Source organism: Dama dama, chromosome 7 (genome assembly GCF_033118175.1).
Source record: "Dama dama isolate Ldn47 chromosome 7, ASM3311817v1, whole genome shotgun sequence".
In the NCBI taxonomy this organism is placed as follows: Eukaryota; Metazoa; Chordata; class Mammalia; order Artiodactyla; family Cervidae; genus Dama; species Dama dama.
In genome coordinates, this window is record NC_083687.1 from 26,119,984 (window position 1) to 26,140,701 (window position 20,718).

Genomic DNA, 20,718 nt, shown 5'->3' on the forward strand with positions numbered 1-20,718 from the left:
TCCTTTGGTGACCTAGAGGCTTGATACTTGAATAGCACCACAATCCTTACCGGTCTTCCAAAGGGCCTGCTGGCAATTCTGATTTTAAAGTCTGACTTTAATTTCCCTTCCATTGTCATTAAAATGACAAGCATAATCATTAGAAATGCAGTAATGAGTCCCATGTCAAGGAATTGATGCTTTCGAACTGTGGTGCTGGCGAAGACTCTTGACAGTCCCTTGGCGAGCAAGGAGATCAAACCAGTCAATCCTAAAGGAAATCAACTCTGAATATTCATTGGAAGGACTGATGCTGAAGCTGAAGCTCCAATGCTTTGGCCACCTGATGCAAAGATCTGACTCACTGGAAAAGACCCTGATGCTGTGAAAGATTGAAGGCAGGAGGAGAAGAGGATGACAGAGAATGAAACGGGTTGGATGGCATCACCAACTCAATGGACATGAGTTTGAGCAAATTCCAGGAGATAGTGAAGGACAGGGAAGCCTGGCATGCTGAAGTCCACAGGGTTGCAAAGAGTTGGACACAACTGAATGACTGAACAACAATAAATGAATCCTGCTGTGAACAAGAGGGAAGAAATGTGACCTGTGGTGCAGGCCACCTTCTTGCATTCACTAGAACATTTTCACTCACAGCCGTGTGTCATTAATGTGCCAAATCTTCAACTAGTGGAACATGGGTTGAACAATGGGTCCAATAATGGGTCACACCATCATCAATAGTCAGGAAATCTGAACTGAGATGAACCATGATGGAGACAGCGTATTGAATCAGATACCTGTCCCCACTCTGCTATTGACCTCTGAATGACCCTCGGTAAGTTTCACAAAATTGCTGGGCCTTGGACTTCTCAGTTTCCAAATCTGTCCCACTTGGTGCCAAGGGATGGTCTATTTGTTCCTTAGTGACACGTGGAACAGAGTTATGCATCCACTGAGGCTCCTTCTGTCTCTAGAACACTTGACATCTACATTCACAAAGAACACAGTCAAGTGTGCATTGGACATTGATGGAGACATGGACCTCTTGTTCTCCAGATACCACCTACACTGCAAGGAACTTTGAATGTCACTTGAGAAAGAGATTACCTGCACAGTGAGGAATTCAAATGAGATGATGGGGAAAACAAGGGAACTGACATGTATTAAGCACATATCCTATGCCAATATTTAGAGATATTGTTGAAACAACCTTTCCAAACAAGCCTAGGAGGTCATCACGCTCCATATTTCAGAGCAGATAGTGGGCTGGGGGAAGCAGAGTGAGCACTAGAACCCAGGACCACCTGACAGAGACACTCATGTTCTATCCACTTTGCAAACCCTACCAGGTAGCTTTTTCATTAATTAGGAAATACTTTTCATTAATTATCTCATTAATTTCATTTTTTATCATAGTTACTTTTAAGAAAAAAGACATGTTACTTATATATGTAAGTTTGCCTATGGCTTGTTTACATGAGGTTTATTTTAATTTTATTAATGCAGATACACCTAACCTCATTCTGAAAAGGATTTGAGGCAGATTACAAGGATAAGTGGGTAAATTTATAAATCGGGGATTTGTCCCTTCTACTATCAAGCAAAATATTAAATATTCTGAGGAAAATTGGTAGAAATTTGAAAAAGTCATTTACTGATGGGAGCTAATAATAATGCTAATGAAGGGAGAAAAGCTCAGCCCCCCAAAAATAATTTGCATTGGCAAGAGTACTATAAGTATTAGTTAATGTGATTCCCTGCAGAAAAGCCTTTCTTCTTTACTTTATCAGTGGCAAGTATATATAAGGAAATCTAGGTAAATAGGGAAGAAAGCTTGTTATGAAATTTGGGACTTCCCAAGTGGTGTTAGTGGTAAAGAATCTGTCTGCCAATGCAGGAGACGCAAGAGACTGGGTTTGATCCCTGGGTCAGGTAGATCCCCTGGAGTAGGAAATGGCACTCTGTGCCAGTATTCTAGCCTGGAAAATTCCATGGGCAGAGAAGCGTGGTGGACTAAGAGTCAGACGTGACTAAACACACATTTGTTGTGGAATTCAGCTAATTTTGGTTGAAATAATTGTATGTGATAACCAAGGTAAAAGCTTCTTGGTGTGAAAGAACAGGAAGTTTACATTCAATCTACCTCTGTGCCAAGGCACCAAGTATTTCATTGCACACTTTATTAGCTTAAGACAAATATATACTGAGCTGCTTTAAAGTAGAGTTACTTGAATATGGGAGGGAAGTGGGAGGACTTTATTTCTCCACTTTATAGAGCTTGACCCCATTTCTGAAAGCTGAAATAAAGAGCAGGGCTCAAATCAGCCTTTGGCTCTGACCCTGACACTGCTTGTTATGCTTGTTCCAGAAAGCTGAGTGCGTCCCACGAGTGACCTTGGGTAATTTTATAAAAATCAATCAACCATCATTATTGTTACTTCCCCTCCAAAATAAATAAATGTACACAACTTTTTACATGTAATCATTTGTTTCCATTAAACGTCTCTTTTATTTCTTTTAAAGGGAAGTAAAAGAGACTTTTAGCAGCTAGTGAATGTTTGCAAAGTACATCAAAACCTACTTTGGGCTAACCCCACAATTAGCCATCCTCTGTAATAACCACAAAATGATTTGGTGTGCATGAGTGTGTTTTAAAGAAAAACAAATACACAGTTGTAGCTATTTTCCCCATTACAGAAAACACTTAGAGTATAAATATTATACCATAAAAGAATATACTCATCAAGGGACTTCCTTGGCAGTCCAGTGGTTAAGACTCTTGAGATTTCACTGGATGGGGGTGCCTGTTCAATCCCAGGTTGGGGGACTAGGGGGCTGCCCTGGTGGCTCAAATTATAAAGAATCTGCCTGCAATGCAGAAGACTCGGGTTCAATCCCTTGGTCAGGAAGATCCCCTGGAGAAGGGAATGGCTACCCACTCCAGTATTCTTGCCTGGAGAATTCCATGGACAGAGGAGCCTGGTGGGCGACAGTCAATGGTGTCACAAAGAGTCGGACATGACTGAGTGACTAATGCGTGGGGAACTAGGATCCCACATGGCACCGGAAAAGAACTGGCTATATCTTCTATCCCAATTCTTCTCCTGTCGTCTCTGTGGAACCCTCCCCAGTTGGGCTTTGCTTGGTCCTATCGGGGTCCCAAGTGGCAATCACACTGCTGAATCCAAGGCTGCGTGCTCAGTGCTCACCTTTGCTGAGCACCCAGGGCATCTGACATGCTTGCTCAGTCCTTCCTTGCTGCTCCATCCCCCGGCTGCCCACTTCTGTGCTCTCCTGGAGCCCTCCCCACTCCCAGTCTCTCCTCCCGGACTCCTCTGCCTGATTCCTCCTGATTGTCCCGACCACTAACACTTGGAATGTCACAAGACTCAGTCCCTTGATCACTTTTCCAGTCATTCTATGAACACGGCCTTGCTTGTCTCACCTTGTCTTAAGGTTTCAAACTCCATCGTACACTAAATGCCGATGACTCCCAGATGACACCCAAGGCCCACTTCTGCCCTCAGTTCAAGATTCATAGACCCATCTCTTTCTTGGTATCTCTATATGGATGTCTCAGTTTTCTTGACTCAGAACATCCAAAAAGTGAGCTCCTTGTCTTGCCCCGTTTCCACAAATGGCAACTCCACACCTCCCATTGCTCAGTTTGAAAGTCCTGAAGGCAACGTTTACTCTCTCACACACCACAACTGAGGCTCCAGGAAAACTTGTTCATTCTTCCTTCCTAACATCCCTGTGATCCAGCTCCTTCTCACCACTTGCATATCCATCACTGGGGTCTAAGTCACATCTCATCTCCAAGTAACCGTAAAGCCTCAGCTCTTTGCTCTGCCCCTGCCCCAACCCTAGGGTCTACTCTCAAAACAACAATGTGATTTTTAATGTAAACGTCATCACATCACCTCTCTGCTGGAAATTCTCCAACAGCTCCCACCACACACAGAGTCAAATCCCACCAAACCCAGCAGGGCTGGCCCTCTCCAGCCCCCTCTCCCTGTCTCTTCCCCCCAGCTCACAGTCCTTTGCCACTCCAACTCTCGTTCCCCTGAAGCACAGCCTCTGCCCTCACTGTGTGCAAATTCCCCAACCATCACAAACCACCTCCCAGCTCCTGATCCTCCTCCCCTGCTGCATCGTTCTCCATGTAGCTCAGAAAATCTAACACAAAATACAATATGACTGTTTTCCTTATGAATATAAACTCCAAGAGAGCGAGAATTTGGGTGTATTTAATTCGCAACTACAGCCCCCGTACCTAGAACAGTGCCTGTCATACGGGGAGCTTGGAAAGCAGTCACTAAATACTTGTGAGATAAATAGGAGTTGAAGTTATAGAAAAGAATGAGGTCTCTCTAGGCAGACATGTAGAGTGAGAGCAGAAGAGAGACAAGACCATCAACTAGTATTTACAGATTAGACTAAAGAGGGGAAGTAGAATGATTCTTTTGGGTGAGTCAGTGAAACAAGTGAACTGGAGAGGAATCAAAAGATTGGGGTGGGTTCCTGGAAGAGCTTTAAGAACTAGGAAGGTGGCAGATGACGATGGCAAATTTAGTGTCATTCTGAGGAGGAGCTGAGGGAAAAGGGTGCAGAGAAAGAGTACACTTGGTTAGGACACATGTGCCAGGTAATGAATGAACTTGGGAGAATGACTCCTGTTTCAAGCAGAAGGAAACCCAGAGATGTATGGAGGCAAGATGCAGGGATAAATCTGACAATCCCCAATTCATTAGATCAATCTGTATCACCAAACTAGATTATTCATGTACTCAAAGCTTGAACTAACTAAATTTTCAGATGTAAATTATCCAGTTTGCTTATCCACATGGATGAGCCTCCATTCAGCTTTTTGTGTCAACTCTGAATAATTCCTTAAAAATTGTAGCATCCTGTATTGTGTAACCTTTCCAGTTATTCCACAGGGGGAGCTTATGGAATTCTCTTCCCCTGGAGAATTAGAGATAATCGTACATTCAGGATGGATAGATGGGTCCTGCTCTCCCTGGATAAGGAGGGTAGACTGAGTGATGGGGCAGAGCTGGGGTACTCTGCTGCACCCTACTGTACCCTTCAGGACTCTGTTGCTATGCAGGTAGGTGTCAGGAGAAGGTGAGGAGGAAGAGGAGGCCAGCATTCAGGGAAGGCATCCACAGCCCAGAGCCTGCATTCTGATGGGGATGCACACAGCTTCCTTTGTTGGCGAGATCCGGATTAGGCTTGTGCCTGATCCACTGGAGCAGAGCCTGGAAGCCTTCGAGGTGGGCTTGTCCCCGGCCAGAGAGGCGGAAAATCAATTTGGCTGGCAAACGAGAGCCCCCAAGAGCTCAGTGCACGCTCCATAATCCTATCCACTAGCAGCTCAGGAAATAGATGCCGGGGCTCTCACATATTCATGGGGGAGGTGAGGCATAAATCAGGCTTTAAGGATTGGGGGCAAAGGCAATGGACTCTCTGGCTGGCTACTAATTAATCAAGCACAGAACACCTCAACCTAGCAACCTGGGAGTCTCTCTCTCTCTCTCTCTCTCTCTCTCTCTCTCTCTCTCTCTCTCTCACACACACACACACACACACACAGGCTGCTGCTTTTCCAGAGTCTTTTTTTCATTTCAATTAAAATAGATATCGGAGGAAATTCTCCCCTTTAGCTGATGCTGCTTATGCATCCCCTTGTTCTTCCTTTAATTAAAAAACATGCTTATTGCAATACTTGCCAGAATCACTTTAACAGTATTTTAATTGTAATGTCTCTGCCTGATTAAAAAAAGAAAATATGAACCAGAAAGTGTTTGCAAAAATGTTCTCAGGATGCAAAAAGAGAATCACACACCTCCTTGAATGGGTGCCACATACTAATTCCTTAATTAGCCTGGCACTGCTAGTCAAATGGGCAATGTGGAGGAGAAAACACATCGGAAATAAGATCACTGACACAGAGCCATGAAACAGAGGCAGTTGGGAGAATCACTTTCATCAGCTCAGATTTCCCTGGTAGGAGAGACAAGTGCATCCAACTAAAATTCCACATTCAGGACAGGCACATTCAATGCAGCCAGCAAGATTTCCACTGCCCTTTGCAAAGGGTTGCATAGCCTTTGGGAAAAGAGTAGCTGGACCAGGTTAATTGGTTTCCAGTCCTGACAATCCTATATGGCTTCCTCTGTTGTTTTAGGCTTTATATATGCTCATACTCAGTTGTGTCCAACTCTTTGCACCCCCGTGGACTGTAGCCCGACAGGCTCCTCTGTCCATGGGATTTTCTTTCTTTCCAAAAAGAATATTGGAATGGGTTACCATTTCCTACTCCAGGGAATCTTTCTGACCTAGAGATCAAACTTGAGTCTCTTGCGTCTCCTGCATCAGCAGGCATCAAGTTGTTTCAGGCTAGTAGTCCTCAAACTTGAAGTGAAGTGAAGTGAAAGTTGCTCAGTCATGTCCAACACTTTGCGACCCCATGGACTATACAGTCCATGGAATTCTCTAGGCCAGAATATTGGAGTGGGTAACGCTTCCCTTCTGCAGGGGATCTTCCCAACCCAGGGATCAAACCCAGGTCTCCCTCATTACAGGCAGATTCTTTAGCAGCTGAGCCACAACAGAAGCCCAAGAATACTGGGGTGGGTGGTTTATCCCTTCTCCAGCAGATCTTCCCGATCCAAGAATCTAACTGGGGTCTCCTGCACTGCAGGCCGATTCTTTACCAACTGAGCTGTCAGGGAGTGTACAGAATCACCCAGAGGTCTTAAAAGACAGATTGGTGATGTCATCCCACGCCCAGAGTACATTTGCTATGGGGTCCCCAAATGTGCATCTCTAGCAATTTCCCAGGTGATATTCTTGCTGCTGACCAGGGAACACTCTTGGAGAATCACTGTTCTAGGTTAATTAAGCTTGTTCTAGGTGTCCATTGTCTAAAACAGGTTGAGAAATACAAGACTGGAATTGCAGATTAATTCACTTTGTCATTCAACCAACATTTGCTGTTATTTCCTAGTCCTTCTTTAAAAATGTAAAAAATACAGTCAGTTCTTCCAGAGGGTCACAGTGAAGTTTCATTGCTCCAAGTTAATACCCTGGTTTTAGTGAACTGGTCAACTTTACAGATAACCTAAAAAGATGATGACTCAACCTTTTACTGTTTCTATAATACTTAAAATCATGAAGTTATCTTTTTTTATGAATTAATTCTATACTAATTACAAAGGGTAAACATATTGTGGAAAAGAAATATCTAAAGGAGTTCAAAACATTCAGGTGTAAATAAGTGCCTTTGTTTATAGCTACTGTAACCAATTATTGCTTAACTAAACCTTGATTTCCATTCTTCCTCCAGAAAATCAAAATTTTCTTTTACCAACAAAGTTTCTGATATTTAAGTTCTGAAGGCCCTTAGCTGGGTTTCTAAAAGGTCACTTAAGACCTCAGAAAGAAAGGAGAAAACAGGGGAGAAGAAATTGTCTTTTCCAGGCAGGCAAAAATCTCGGTAGCTACCAAGTTACTCATTCATTGAAATAATCTCCTTCCTTCTCTGTATCAAAATTCAATTGGCACTGACCCAATCACATTTTTTAACCAGTCATGAAACCTGATACATTTCTCTCAGCAATCTGTTTATTTAAAAGGTTGGGGGCTGGGGAGGGAGGTTTTAGAGGGAGGGGACACATATAGTTATTTATGACTGATTTTTTTGTATGGCAGAAACAAACACAGCATTGTAAAACAATTATTGTTCAATTTTTAAAAATCATTTTTTTTAATAAATAAAAGGTTCCAAATATAATTATTCTCTGAATCACCTACAACATGATAATTTTATAAATGAATGATATTAGTCATTTCCTCATAGTATTTATTTAAAAAATGAGAGTACACCCTACCTTTCCTTGACCCCCCAGTAATATTACAGTACATGGGAAATGATAGTAATGAAAAGCTGTCTTCGGTGTATTTTAACCTGCACAAAAATTCTAGATATATAAGCATCCCTGATTTCTAACTTCACTCCCAGTCTGGACAAACAGAATGCAAGAATCATTAATTAACAAATGAGGTAAAGAAGGTAAGGAGAGACCAAGGACCGAAGTCCCGAAGGACTTTGCAAACCACATCAAGGAGTTCAAACCTGACATAAAAGGCTAATAGAAAGTCCGTGAAGGGTCTTAAGGAAGGACGATTGAAATATTTATCTTTTTTTACTGAAAATATTGTAGCTTCTGTGCTAGGAAGGGACTGGTCCCTTTCAATAGCATTTTTCATGTTACAATATCCAAGTTGTCAAGACACAAACTGTAAATTGTTTAATATCTATCTATCTGTCTGTCTGCCCATCTACTGAAAGCATGTCCTTTCTCACAGCAACGGCTTATCTTTCATTTAAGGCTAATCAAGTATGTCTGGGACTGTTCTCTGAAGGTAAATAAAGTAAGTCATGTCTGATTGGTAGAAATAAGGGGTTTCAGAGCCAAGTGTCCCCCACATGAAAAAGCCTTTGTCTCTGATCTCCTGATACACAAATAGTAAATGAAATTGGTCACTGTCTGGACTAACCCACTAACATTTGAGGATACCAGGAAGGGCTCTTATTACAGAAAAATTCATAACTAACATGAATCTGACAATTCAGGTTAGAAATTCAGTCATTCAACAATTATTTGAGTACCTACTATGTACCTACTACATACCTGCTCCTTGGAAGAAAAGCTATGACAAACCTAGACAGCATGTTAAAAAGCAGAGACATTACTTTGCCAACAAAGGTCCATACAGTAAAAGCTATCGTTTTTTCCAGTTGTCATGTACAGATGTGAGAGTTGGACCATAAAGAAGGCTGAGTGCTGAAGAAATGATATTTTCAAACTGTGGTGTTGGAAAAGACTCTTGAGAGGCCCTTGGCATGCAAGGAAACCAAACCAGTCCATCCTAAAGGAAATCAACCCTGAATAGTCATTGGAAGGACTGATGCTGAAGCTGAAGCTCCAATACTTTGGCCACCTGATGCAAAGAACTGACTCACTGGAAAAAACCCTGATGCTGGGAAAGATTGAAGGCAGGAGAAGAAGAGAACAACAGAGGATGAGATGGTTTGACAGCATCACCAACTCAGTGGACATGAGTTTGAACAAGCTCTGGAGATGGTGATGGAGGGAGAAGCCTTGTGTGTACAGTTCGTGGAGTCGCAAAGAGTCGGACACAACTAAGTGACTGAAGAACAACAAATACATACATGTAGATGTAACAGTCCAGGCAATACTGAGCAAAAACGGACTTGGATTATTTTTTTCTTAAGTTTACCTGCCTAGATTGCACCTTCTCAAAAGGTAAAGGGCAGTAACAACACATCCTAATATTAAGCTTTTAAGGAATTTATATAAAACTAATTCATAAAAAAGTTACAAGATATATATATGAACAATATTAAGTTCTCAGCCTATTAAAAATTCTATCACTGGCTCACCTAGCTTTGGATACAAGCAAGGTCCCCTCATAAAATAAGTAATACCAATTTGTTGCCAGGAAAAGACTGACATAGACATGCACAAAATTAAAGTAGTTAAGGATGGATTTCCCAGAATTTAGGTGAGTATTTTCCATTGCTGACTTCACCTGACTTCCCCTTTTAAGGTCACTGTGTAGCCCAGGCCCTTCTGAGGAGCATGCTTGAAACTATGGGGGAAAAGTTCTAACCCCTTTACCACACTTCCTGCTTGGGGCTATGGATGAGCAACATTAATAGCCAACAGAGATTTATACAAGTCACTTTCCTCCTGCAACCAACGGGAGGGAATCACCATCATTTCCATTTTACCCACTGATCTGAGGCCCAGAACTTTACCCAAAGCCACAGGAGAGTCACGGGACTTCCTCACATTTGAACTTAGGCCCCTAGTTTGCTGACCAAACCCCAGACAACCATGTTGTACCATCTGTACATAGTCATCACGTTTCCTGCCTTGAAGGGTAGCTAAGGGTCAGCTGCAAGAAGAGTCAGTTCACTCAGTTCTCCTTTTGCAGCCAATTGGCACATGTTATTTTAAACGAATCCATTTGAAACAAATTGTATCAGCCCACACAGCCCTCCCATGTTGACCAAGACATTCTATAGTTAGGAAAGAAAGAAAAAACATTAATGCAGCATATTTCATTTGTATCAAATGCCTTCAGATGGATTTCCTTTGAATCCAAGCTGCTATGATGAAGTCTTAAAACTGCAGGTATGGGGTAAGTTTCCCAATGACTCCCACAGTCCTGATGCACAGAGACAACACACAGATGTCCCAGGAAGCCCTGTTTCATAGCATTTCCAGATTGCTCCATTGTAAAGTATTATGTGAAGCATGCATCTACTGAAATTGAACCTAATTTGGTTCAACTAAAAGGAATCAAGTTTAAAACCCTGCGATAAAAAGGCTGTGCTGGCTACAGCTCTTAATACCTCACTCTGAAATCTTCAAACCGTGATGAGGATGAAAAAACAGTAGGAGACATACAGACAGTCAACAAGTACATGAAACGATGCTCAATATCAGTATAAAACTAGAAATGCAAATGAAATGCAAATGAAAACCACAATGAGATACTATATCACACCTGCTAAAGTGGCTATTCTCAAAAAGACAACGAATAACAAGGCTTGGCAAGGATTTGGAGAAAAGGAAATACTTGTGCCCTGCTGGCGGGTATGTAAGTTGATGCAGCCACTGTGGAAAACAGTATGGAAGTTCCTTAAAAAATTAAAAATAGAACTACCATATAATCCAGCAATTCCACTTCTGGATATTTAGCTGAAGAAAACAAAAACACTACTTCAAAAAGATATATGCACTTCTATGTTCCTTGCAGCATTATTTACAATAGCCAAGGCATAGAAACAATCTAAATGCCTATTAATATATGAATGGATAATTAAAATGTGATATTGCATGTGTGTGTGTATATATATATATATATATATATATAGAGAGAGAGAGAGAGAGAGAGAATGGAATACTGTTTAGTGATAAAATGTAATAGAATGAAATAGTTCCATTTGCAACAACATGAATGAAACTTGAGAGCATAAGGCTAAGTGAAATAAGTCAGAGAAAGATAAATACCACATGACCTCACTTATAGAGGAATCTGAAAAACAAACAAACAAAAGCAGACAGATCTGAGCTCACCGATACTAAGACCAGGTTGATGTTAGCCTGAGGTGGGCAGTTGAGGGGTAGGGGAAATCAATGAAAGGGGTCAAAAGGTATACACTTCAGTTATAAAATGAATAAGGCATGGGGATGTGATATACAGCATGGTGACTACCTTTAATAATCAGTCAGTCAGTTCAATTGCTCAATCATGTCCAACTCTTTGCGACCCCATGGACTGCAGCACGCCAGGCCTCCCTGTCCATCACCAACTCCCAGGGCTTGCTCAAACTCATGTTCATTGAGTCAGCAATGCCATCCAGCCATCTCATCCTCTATCGTCCCCTTCTCCTCCTGCCTTCAATCTTTCCCAGCATCAGGATTATTTCCAGTGAGTCAGTTCTTCTCATTAGGTGGCCAAAGTATTGGAGTTTCAGCTTAAGCATCAGTCCTTCCAATGAATATTCAGGGTTGATTTCCTTTAGGATTGACTGGTTTGATATCCTTGCAGACCAAGGAACTCTCAAGAGTCTTCCCCAATACCACAGTTCGAAAGCATCAATTCTTTGGTGCTTGGTTTTCTTTATGGTCCAACTCACATCTGTACATGACTACTGGAAAAATCATGGTTTTGATTATACAAACCTTTTTCAGCAAAGTAATGTCTCTGCTTTTTTATATGCTGGTAATATTGTATTACATATTTGAAAGTATAATAGTTAAGAGAATGGATTTTAAAAGTTTCCATCACACAAGAAAAATATTTGTACCTATCTCTGGTGACTATTGTAGTGATCATTTTGCAATATATACAAATATCAAAGCATTATTCTGTACACCTGAAATTTACATTATGCCATCTATACCTCAATAAAATTGTTTTTAATTTTTAAAAAAAGAAACTCTACAATGAACCCAGTAATGGGCCAAGAGAAGATGCTTCATCTCAATAAACCAAGAATATGCATTGCTACACTGTAGAAATCCCCAGTGTAACAGACTAAAATGATCTGAGTGTCCTCAAAACTATGAAAGTGAAGTGAAAGTGAAAATGTTACTCTCTCAGTCATGTCCAACTCTTTATGACCCCATGTACTGTAGCCTGCCAGACTACTCTGTCCATGGAATTCTCCAGGCAAAAATACTGAAGTGGGCTGCCATTTCCTTCTCCAGGGGATCTTCCCAACCCAGGGATCGAACCCAAGTCACCTGCTTTGCAGGCAGAATCTTTACCATCTGAGCCACCGAGACCACATTCCCAACTGCACCAGAAAAACATTCTTCCACAAAGTCAAAATAACAAGGAGATCAGAAGCAACCTAGTGAACAACTGCTACTTCCACCTCTGTATCATTCCCTCTCCTTGTTGTTAGAAAAACACTTTAGTATGCTTTTTGAAGATAACAGAGACAAAAGCCATCTGAGGTCTCCATGCCCAGCTAATTCTTTCAGTAATTCAGTTTGCTTTGTATATAGAAGCAACCGCTAGCTGTAAATAAAATTGCAACCTAGGCCTGACATCCAGCCATCTCTTTGGTTATCCCCTGCAATCCAAAAGAAACAACTAACATGAATCAAATACTTATGCTGGCCCAGACCCTGTGCTTAGGGTTTTAGAAACATTCCCTCATTTAGTAACCAAAGCATCCACAGGAGTTGGGCGATCCAGTGTAGTTTGGCTACACAACAGCAAGCAATAAATGTTAGCAATTTGCTATCACTACTGCTGTTATTGAAACAGTTCTCACTCTAAGAGGAGAAACTTCAGGCTTACAAAGGCTGTGCAGCTCGCCCAAGGTCACAGAAGCCAGTAAGAAGCACAGTCCAGATTCAGACTCAGTTCTTTCTGGCTCAAAATCCTGCCAAGCATTTAACTGCTTTGTATACACCACTAGACCAAGAAATAGAAAATCACATGAAAGGATGCCAGTGCGCTATTAAACAGCACTAGTTTCTGCTCCAGCCTTGTAAAGTGATGGCATTGTGAGTAATGAGAAACTACAGAACATCTTCCTCTTGATAGCCCAACACCAAGGGACAAGAGGTTTCTAGAGTTCATCTTCCCCTAATTGACCCTTTATTAATCATTAGCTCTAGGCCACTTGACATCAAGCGGCTTGACCACCAGGGCAGAGTCATCGCTTCATTCAGAACATAAAGATGCTTTTCCAGCGACAGACCACAAGCCCCAAATCCTTGCCCAGAATGCATAATAGCACAGACAAGAGGGTAACGTTCTGTCTTTGTTATTATGGCTCATCATAATTACTTGGAATAAAATAATAAATTTTAATTCAGCGATGCCTATGGCCGTTGGGCATCTTAACATAAAAGAACAAAAAATATAATTAACTAAATCAAGGCAATATGCCTATTTCCATCCCAGCTCATTAGTATTAATTGATTGGGTTAATTCTCTTTTGTGTTTAACAGTACCCCCTAAAAATTATTTTTTAAAAAAAGAAAGAAGGAAGGAGGAATGGAGGGAAGAAATTGAAATGGTAAATAAACAAAAGTTCTAGGTCTTTCACTAATTAACATGAAATATTAAGAGAGCTAGCTGAAGCTTTTATCATGGTCACAAAATAATATGCCACTTTTCCAAAAAGTTCAAGAATCAGTATATACAGCAGCATAAATAATGGTGAAAACTTAGTCTTGGGGGCCATTTTCCAACTGCCTCAAAGAAATTTATAATCCTCTTTTCTACTATAAGCTATGCTTATAAGGGGAAAAAAAGTTCTATTTTATACTTGGAACTATATGGAAGGCACAGGTAAGTTCAGAATTCTCAAGGGCCATATGTATAAGTGTTAGTTTTCCTGACGGAGGAGCCTGGTGCCTGTATATATTAGGATTCTGATTTCCATGAGTGTAAAAATAATATGGAGGATGCAGTATCTTCATTAAGTAGTTCCAAATGTAGTTCTCAGGTGATCTAGTTTCACTTCTATTTAGCACTAATCTTTTCGAAGTGTATACATACTTTATGTAAAATATTTTCTTCATAATACTGTGGAAATGGCTTAGAAAGTACTTTCACTGTAATATCTTGTTCGCCAAAATCTTTTGAAGTCATTATTTTTTGGCTTGAAATCTTTCATGCTTTGTCTCATCCCATAGATGGTGTCAAAGAACAAAGAAAATGTCACAGAGCTATTCTTCTGGTCATGAATGGGTATGAAAAAGATAATAACAGATACTCAGAGAGCGAACTGCTGTTGGATTTTTCTTATCTTTCAAATACTTTCACACCTGTTACAGACCAAGAGAAGACATTAGGGGTTTAGAACTATGCCATATCAACCAGAGTTGAGAGCTGGAGTTCTTCCTCAGGGAAAGCATTCTTCATGTGCCTTTTAGAAACAGAAAAATAACTTAGCAGTGGGTTTTTAACTCATGAAGATATACTTTTTTATGTAGATGTGTATATGTATATACATGTGTTTGTATGTGACTATATGTAAATTTATGTACCTATCTCTGGTTACTATTTTTATTATATACTAAATTTATGTATATATACATGTACATATGTATATAGATAGATTTCACATGCACAACTCCGGACAGTAAAAGTAAATTGGTTGGGAAAAGTGATCGTCAAGACAGCAAGGATTTAAAATTTATCCGAGACTTCTTAAATTTCATCCAGGACCTGAATTCTGCACCATTTCATTTGTCCATCCACTCAACAATCAGTATGTGTTTTTTGAGCCCTCATTATGGGTCAGGCATGGTTCTAAACACTGAAGAGACAGCAGTAAATAATTGATGGAAATTCTTTGCCTTTTTGAGCTTGTCCTAGCAGAGGAAATAGACTGTATGTAAACAAGTAAACTTATAGTATGTCATGTGGTGATGGTAAGTGCTATGAAGAAAAGTGAAGCAGAAAAAAAGGATAGAGTAATAGGATTATTATAATTTTAGAAAAGATAGCCAGTAAGTCCTCTGTAATAAATTGACATTTTCTCAAACAGAGAATTAAATAAGTGAGCTAGTCACATGAACATCTGGAGGAAGAATATTCCAGGCAAAGGGCATTATGTGCAAAGGCCTTGAGGCAGGTGTATTCCTGGTATATTCACAGAAGAGCTAGATCAGAGTGAATGAGGAAGACAAGGTCAATGAAGGGATTTGAAGTTTAATAATGGTGTGAAGCTTATTCCTAATGAGATGAGAAGCCATTGGTGTAGGGGTAGGTTGAGAAAAGAAGTAATAAGATCTGACATATTTTAAAGGATGTGGATAATAAATTATTGGGGGTTATTTTACTATACAGCATAAAAGTCAAATACCAATTACTTAAACACATGAAGGCATACTTTTCTATCACAAAAAGTGACTTCAGAGGTGGGCAGCCCCAGGTACCATGCTAGTAGGCAACTCAAAAGTCATCATGATCCCGGATGTCTTCCTTTCTTCTATTTCCCCATACTTAAGGTGTCAATTCACAGTCCAAGATGGCAGCTAAAAATGTAGGAATCATATTTACATTCCAGGAAGCAGAGAAGAGAAAGAAGGAGGGACAAGTAGGACATGCCGCCTACTAGGTCAGCCCTACTTTAGGACATGTCCTAGGCGTCCTGCACCATGCTTCCCCTTACATCTCACTGGCCAGCGTTTAGCCACAGGCTGTCCACTCACAAAGGAGATTAGGAAATACAGCGTTTTAGCTGGCTATACTGCTGCCCCAAATAAAAACTTAGGTTCTGCTACTAAAGAAGGCAAAAAAATTAGAAACATAGAAACCAACAAAGAAGTTGTTTGAGATGGTCCCATCCAAAAAGTTATGTTGATTAGGACTAGCTTGGTACGATGGGACACATGTTGGAGATTCAGGAAACAAGAGTCACTGATGGATTGGTCATGGGATATGAGATAAAGAAAGATGTCCAGGATGCTGCCAAGATTTTTGGCCTGAGCCACTGGCTTCCCAAGTGGCTCAGTGGTAAACAATCCACCTGCCAATGTAGGAGCCAAAGGAGACATGGGTTCAATACCTGGGTTGGGAAGATCCACTGGGGGAGGAAATGGCAAACCACTCCAGTATTTCTTGCCTGGAGAATCCCACGGACAGAGAAGCCTGGTGGGCTACAATCCATAGGGTCACAAAGAGTCAGACATGACTGAGTGACTGAACACACAGCTCTGGCTACCAGGTGAGATGGGGAAGTCCTTCCCACTTTGAGTCTGTGCATACATTGATATCTACACAATTAAAACTTGTCTCAGGGACGAAGCACATGCTTTCCACCTCCTCTCCACTAATTCTGCTCTTACATCCTGGACACTCGGATTATTCCCATCCACATCCTGCCTTACTTTCTACAACACGTTTTATCTTCTTTTAAGATTTTTTATGTGGGCCATTTTTAATGTCTGTATTGAATTTGTTACAATATTGTTTTTGTTTTATGTTTTGGTTTTTTGACCATGAGACATATGAAATCTTCCCTAGCCAGGGATCAAACCCATACCCCTGCTTTGGAAGGTGATGTCTTAACCCCTGGACCATCAGGGAAATCCTTACAACACATTTTAGAACTAGACATTCTACTCTTCTATACTTGCTGGCTAACTACTTTTTCTTTAGTAGTAATGCACATTATTTATATTAAGTGTTATACTTCACTTCTTATGTCTCATACAGAGTTCCTAGGCCACTTAGTAAGTATTCACAAGTCATCTGTTGCACCAAATTTCATCTGTGTCCTTTCCCAGGTCTCATACTTCCCAGAAGCTATGACCCATAAATCTGTGATGAAAATCTCAATTTCTAGGCAACCCTGTTCCATACCAGCAACTCCTGTTTGTACATAAACTGGTGTTCACCACTTACCTTCACAATCCTACCAATGGTCCTACTTCCCAAGAGAGAGGGGAAACCCTTCACATAACAGTCTTTCCCTCTCCACGGGATGAGGGTTTGTCCTTCTAAACCTAGTCACTTGTACTAAATAATGAGAGTGAAGTACTGAACCAGGAGTACTTAAAGAAACCACTACTGACAGGTGGGAGCAAGTATTTGGGATGCTTGGATTCTAAAAGCTCCAAGAGCAGAGGTCAGCTTGTGTATCCACCTGCCCCTGCCTTTCCCTTACTCTCCGCTTTCCCTCTGATGCCTCTTCTCCATCTTTAGTCTCTGGCCCCATGGACAAATACCATTCCTTGATGGAACATTTACCTGGGACTACTAGGAAATCCTGACACTCAGATGGGCTGAGTTTGAGGACTTTTAGCCCGGAAACTTCTCCCAAATGGTATCAAGGTTAGGAAAAGACCCTAGAGTGCCTGACAGGCATCCCATCCTCCAACAGAATTTGACTCCTGTGGTGAGAGTCCTGGTTAAAGGCCCGAAAAGAGCATCTTTTCCCTGAGCTGAGACTTGAAGTCTGTAATTTTCCTTTGTCATTGCCAGTCCTTAGGTAGCTGCTAGCTGTCAATAAGTCAGCACTCCCCATAGCCACTGGCTATACACATGCACACACCACAAAGACAAGTCAGGAACCCAAGCTCACAGACCCTTTTCCTAAAGGGTACTAATTAAGTGATTTGCCTGAAAACTTCTCCTTGCTGCCAGAGGGGAAAAAAACAGCTTCCAGAGTAAAGAATGTAAAATTCTTAATGAGTCCACCTTTAAGAGATGGGTAGTCACACTCCATCAGCTTATTCCCTGGAAAATATTTTATTCTCTCTCATATAGCCACCCTCTTACTTTAACAAGAACAAATGCTCCTATAAATGTTAAATATATTTATAGTAAGGAATGGTGCTTTAGTGTCATTTTATAGATCTCCATAACTAATCACATTTCCCAAGTAATTTTCATTTGCCAATGAACAAGAGTCCCTTTGATAACCATTCCTTATTATCTACTACTGAAGTAGGCAATGATTTTTATTCTCATTTAACAGATAAGGAAACAAATGCACGAGGAGGTGGAAAAAACTGACATAGTCACTTGGGGGTAGGGTGGAGGAGTTAAAATTTGAATTTTCAATCTCTCCCAAATTCCCAGACCCTAGAGCTATGTGGCCGGTTTTGCAATAAGGAAGCCTATTTATATGACTTTCCACGGGACCAGGAAGTCAAAACCACAACAGCGTAAAAGCATGAAGGCACTGCCTTCTTGGCTGGGGATTTCAAAGGCAGCAGCAGTAACTGATTTCAGAGCCTTTTGCTATATTGTGGGTGCTGCCAGGGACAAGCATGAATACAAAGGGCTTGAATGAAGAAGTATATTCTTGGAGAACACTGTTTACCCTTTTGTACTGGAAAAACTAAAATAATCAAGCTCTGTGTTTTTAAGAATCGAAAGAAAAGGCTTTCGTTTTGAACCCTCTGACCACTTCTTCCTTTCATAGTGAAATCTCAATTTGTTCTGAGAATAAATTGTCAACCAGGTGCTGGAACTTATCCAAAATGTCCCCTGGACCCCTGCCTCTAAAATGACAGGATCATATGTAATAATGCCACCATCTCCAAACTCCACGAACCTTTCACGTGGAGGAAGCTGAGGATGCTGGTGTTGGTGTCCAACAGAAGCAGCTGGCCCTTCTCCACCGTGACGTTGTCGCCCTCTTGTGGCGGTCTCTCGGGAAACCAGCTGTGAGCCCTGGACCACCTCCCGCAGAATTGAAAGGTAAAGTTGCCCTGGAAAACAGGTTTTGTTATTTTATTTTGCTTTATTTAAAAGCAGGATAGTCTGGGTGATCCATCAAAACAGAAACTCCTTGCACTTAAATTAATTTAAATTTAATTTTAAACCTCTCAATAAAATGAATCACCTTCCTACAACTAACTCCAAAAGGGGGAAATATGGAAGGAGCAAAGTTGTAATTAAAGGGCCTCTGTGTTCAGCCTCTGGAGTTCTCCAATGACATGCTGCTAATGTTTTCTTACTTTTTCCCCCAACATAGCCCCCGTATACCTAACAGATGGGACTGGTTCCATTTTTCGTTTGTACAGACATGTATCGAGTCTTGGACAAAAAGTCATAGTCAGGAACAGAGAGAATTTAAATGGATGGCATTTCGCTTTATGTAATTGGTGCCATTTTTCACAGGTTCTACTGCAAGTGTTTCTGTTTTATAGGAAAACTCCTCTCCGTGTGTTCAGATCCATCCTCCTACTTTGTCTCTTTTGATATTATTGTTGCCTTTTCCTCTGTGCTAAGTGCATACCAGGCAGCAAAGCTCATGCATGGGAAAAACACCAGCTGACTTCAGATGACAACCCAGAACCTTTGAGGGAGGGAGCCAGGAGCCGGACTGTGAGGAGCCCAGAGGAGGAAACACCCTTCACCCCATTCAGTCTCCCTCTCAGAGCTTTTGGTTCCCTGTTAATTTATGGTCACACTGAAGTCACGTGGTTTCCCAACCAAGGATGTGAAAATCACAGAAAGCAGTATCTGGCTCATGAAAGAGGCAGTGAACAGGTCTAAATGTCCTGTGCAGCCATGGAACTGTAACTCTGAATACAGAGAAATGCTCTTTGAGAAGGTGATTAGCTCAAGGTCATACAGATAACAAGTGCGTGCCTCTCTCCCCACAGTTCTTCCCACCCAGATTCTAACCTAATGAGAAGCATCAGTTCCTATAAAATAGATGCCTAGAAGGTCCTCTGGTAAGGAGTTAGAGGCAGATGAGAGAAGACTGTGATGAAGGGGAGGCATGTTTATAATACCAATAACTGCACCTCCACAGAGAACAGTGCCCTGGAGTATTCCAGACAGAGAAAATAGAGAAATGTGCTCCTAGAAGAGTCAGTAGATTTTCCAGAGGGTGTACTGACCATTCCCAGATTGTACTGAACCTCACCTCACCACCAATAAAGCTTGGGGATAAGAAAAAGTAGGATCTTTTCATTTTCTGCATCTACAAAGGAGATATAAGTCAGTGAGTCATCCCAATTTAAGAGATGGCAAGGCATTAGGCACTGTGATAAGTAGTCTCAGCACTATGGGGAAGAAAAAAAAAGGTGTGGTAACCGAGCATTGTTGTGAGCTGTATGAAACATGCCCACAGGATGAACATCCACAGACTCAAAAAGTAGAAGGAAATTTAGCTTTCTAATGATCTCACACTGAAGCTAGGCACAGGGAGGTAAAAACAAAGAAACATCTCCTTATAAGGCTAGACATTCTACATTCATATAATACTTTAATTCACTCCTGTACAATCCACAAAGAGAAAGGGGGGAGGGGCGAAAGGAGGAAATTGGAGTGGAATAAAGTGGTGAGAAGATGGAAAAAATTGAAAGATGGTAAAGACAACTCCAGAGAAGGTGAACCAGATTATCTGTAAATCAGCCCCGAGCCACTATGACAAAATATATGAAAAGCAAAAAACTTGGATTTCTAGAAGGTCAATGATGGAAAGGACTCTAGAGAAATCCTATCCCTTTATTTAAAAAATGATACTTCGGACTGAGTTTCTCAGCCTAGAGCTGTTTAAGGTGGAGCTTCCTTCAGTACCACCGGAACAGAGCCAAAAGCTCAACAGGGATAAATTAGGAGCTTGGAATTAAGATACACACTATTATATCTAAAGCAGAAAAACAATAAGCATCTACTGTATAGCGCAGGGAA

General features: G+C 41.1%; 1 protein-coding gene across 1 annotated transcript in view; it reads right to left on the minus strand.

Annotated features, from left to right (window-relative positions):
- The window catches only part of PKHD1 (PKHD1 ciliary IPT domain containing fibrocystin/polyductin), a 428,428-nt gene that overhangs the window by 286,588 nt on the left and 121,122 nt on the right, over positions 1-20,718 (minus strand). The window contains exon 35 of the mRNA XM_061146900.1: positions 18,626-18,782. Within this exon, the coding sequence (XP_061002883.1) occupies positions 18,626-18,782 (157 nt within the window). The remainder of the gene's footprint in view (positions 1-18,625; positions 18,783-20,718) is intronic.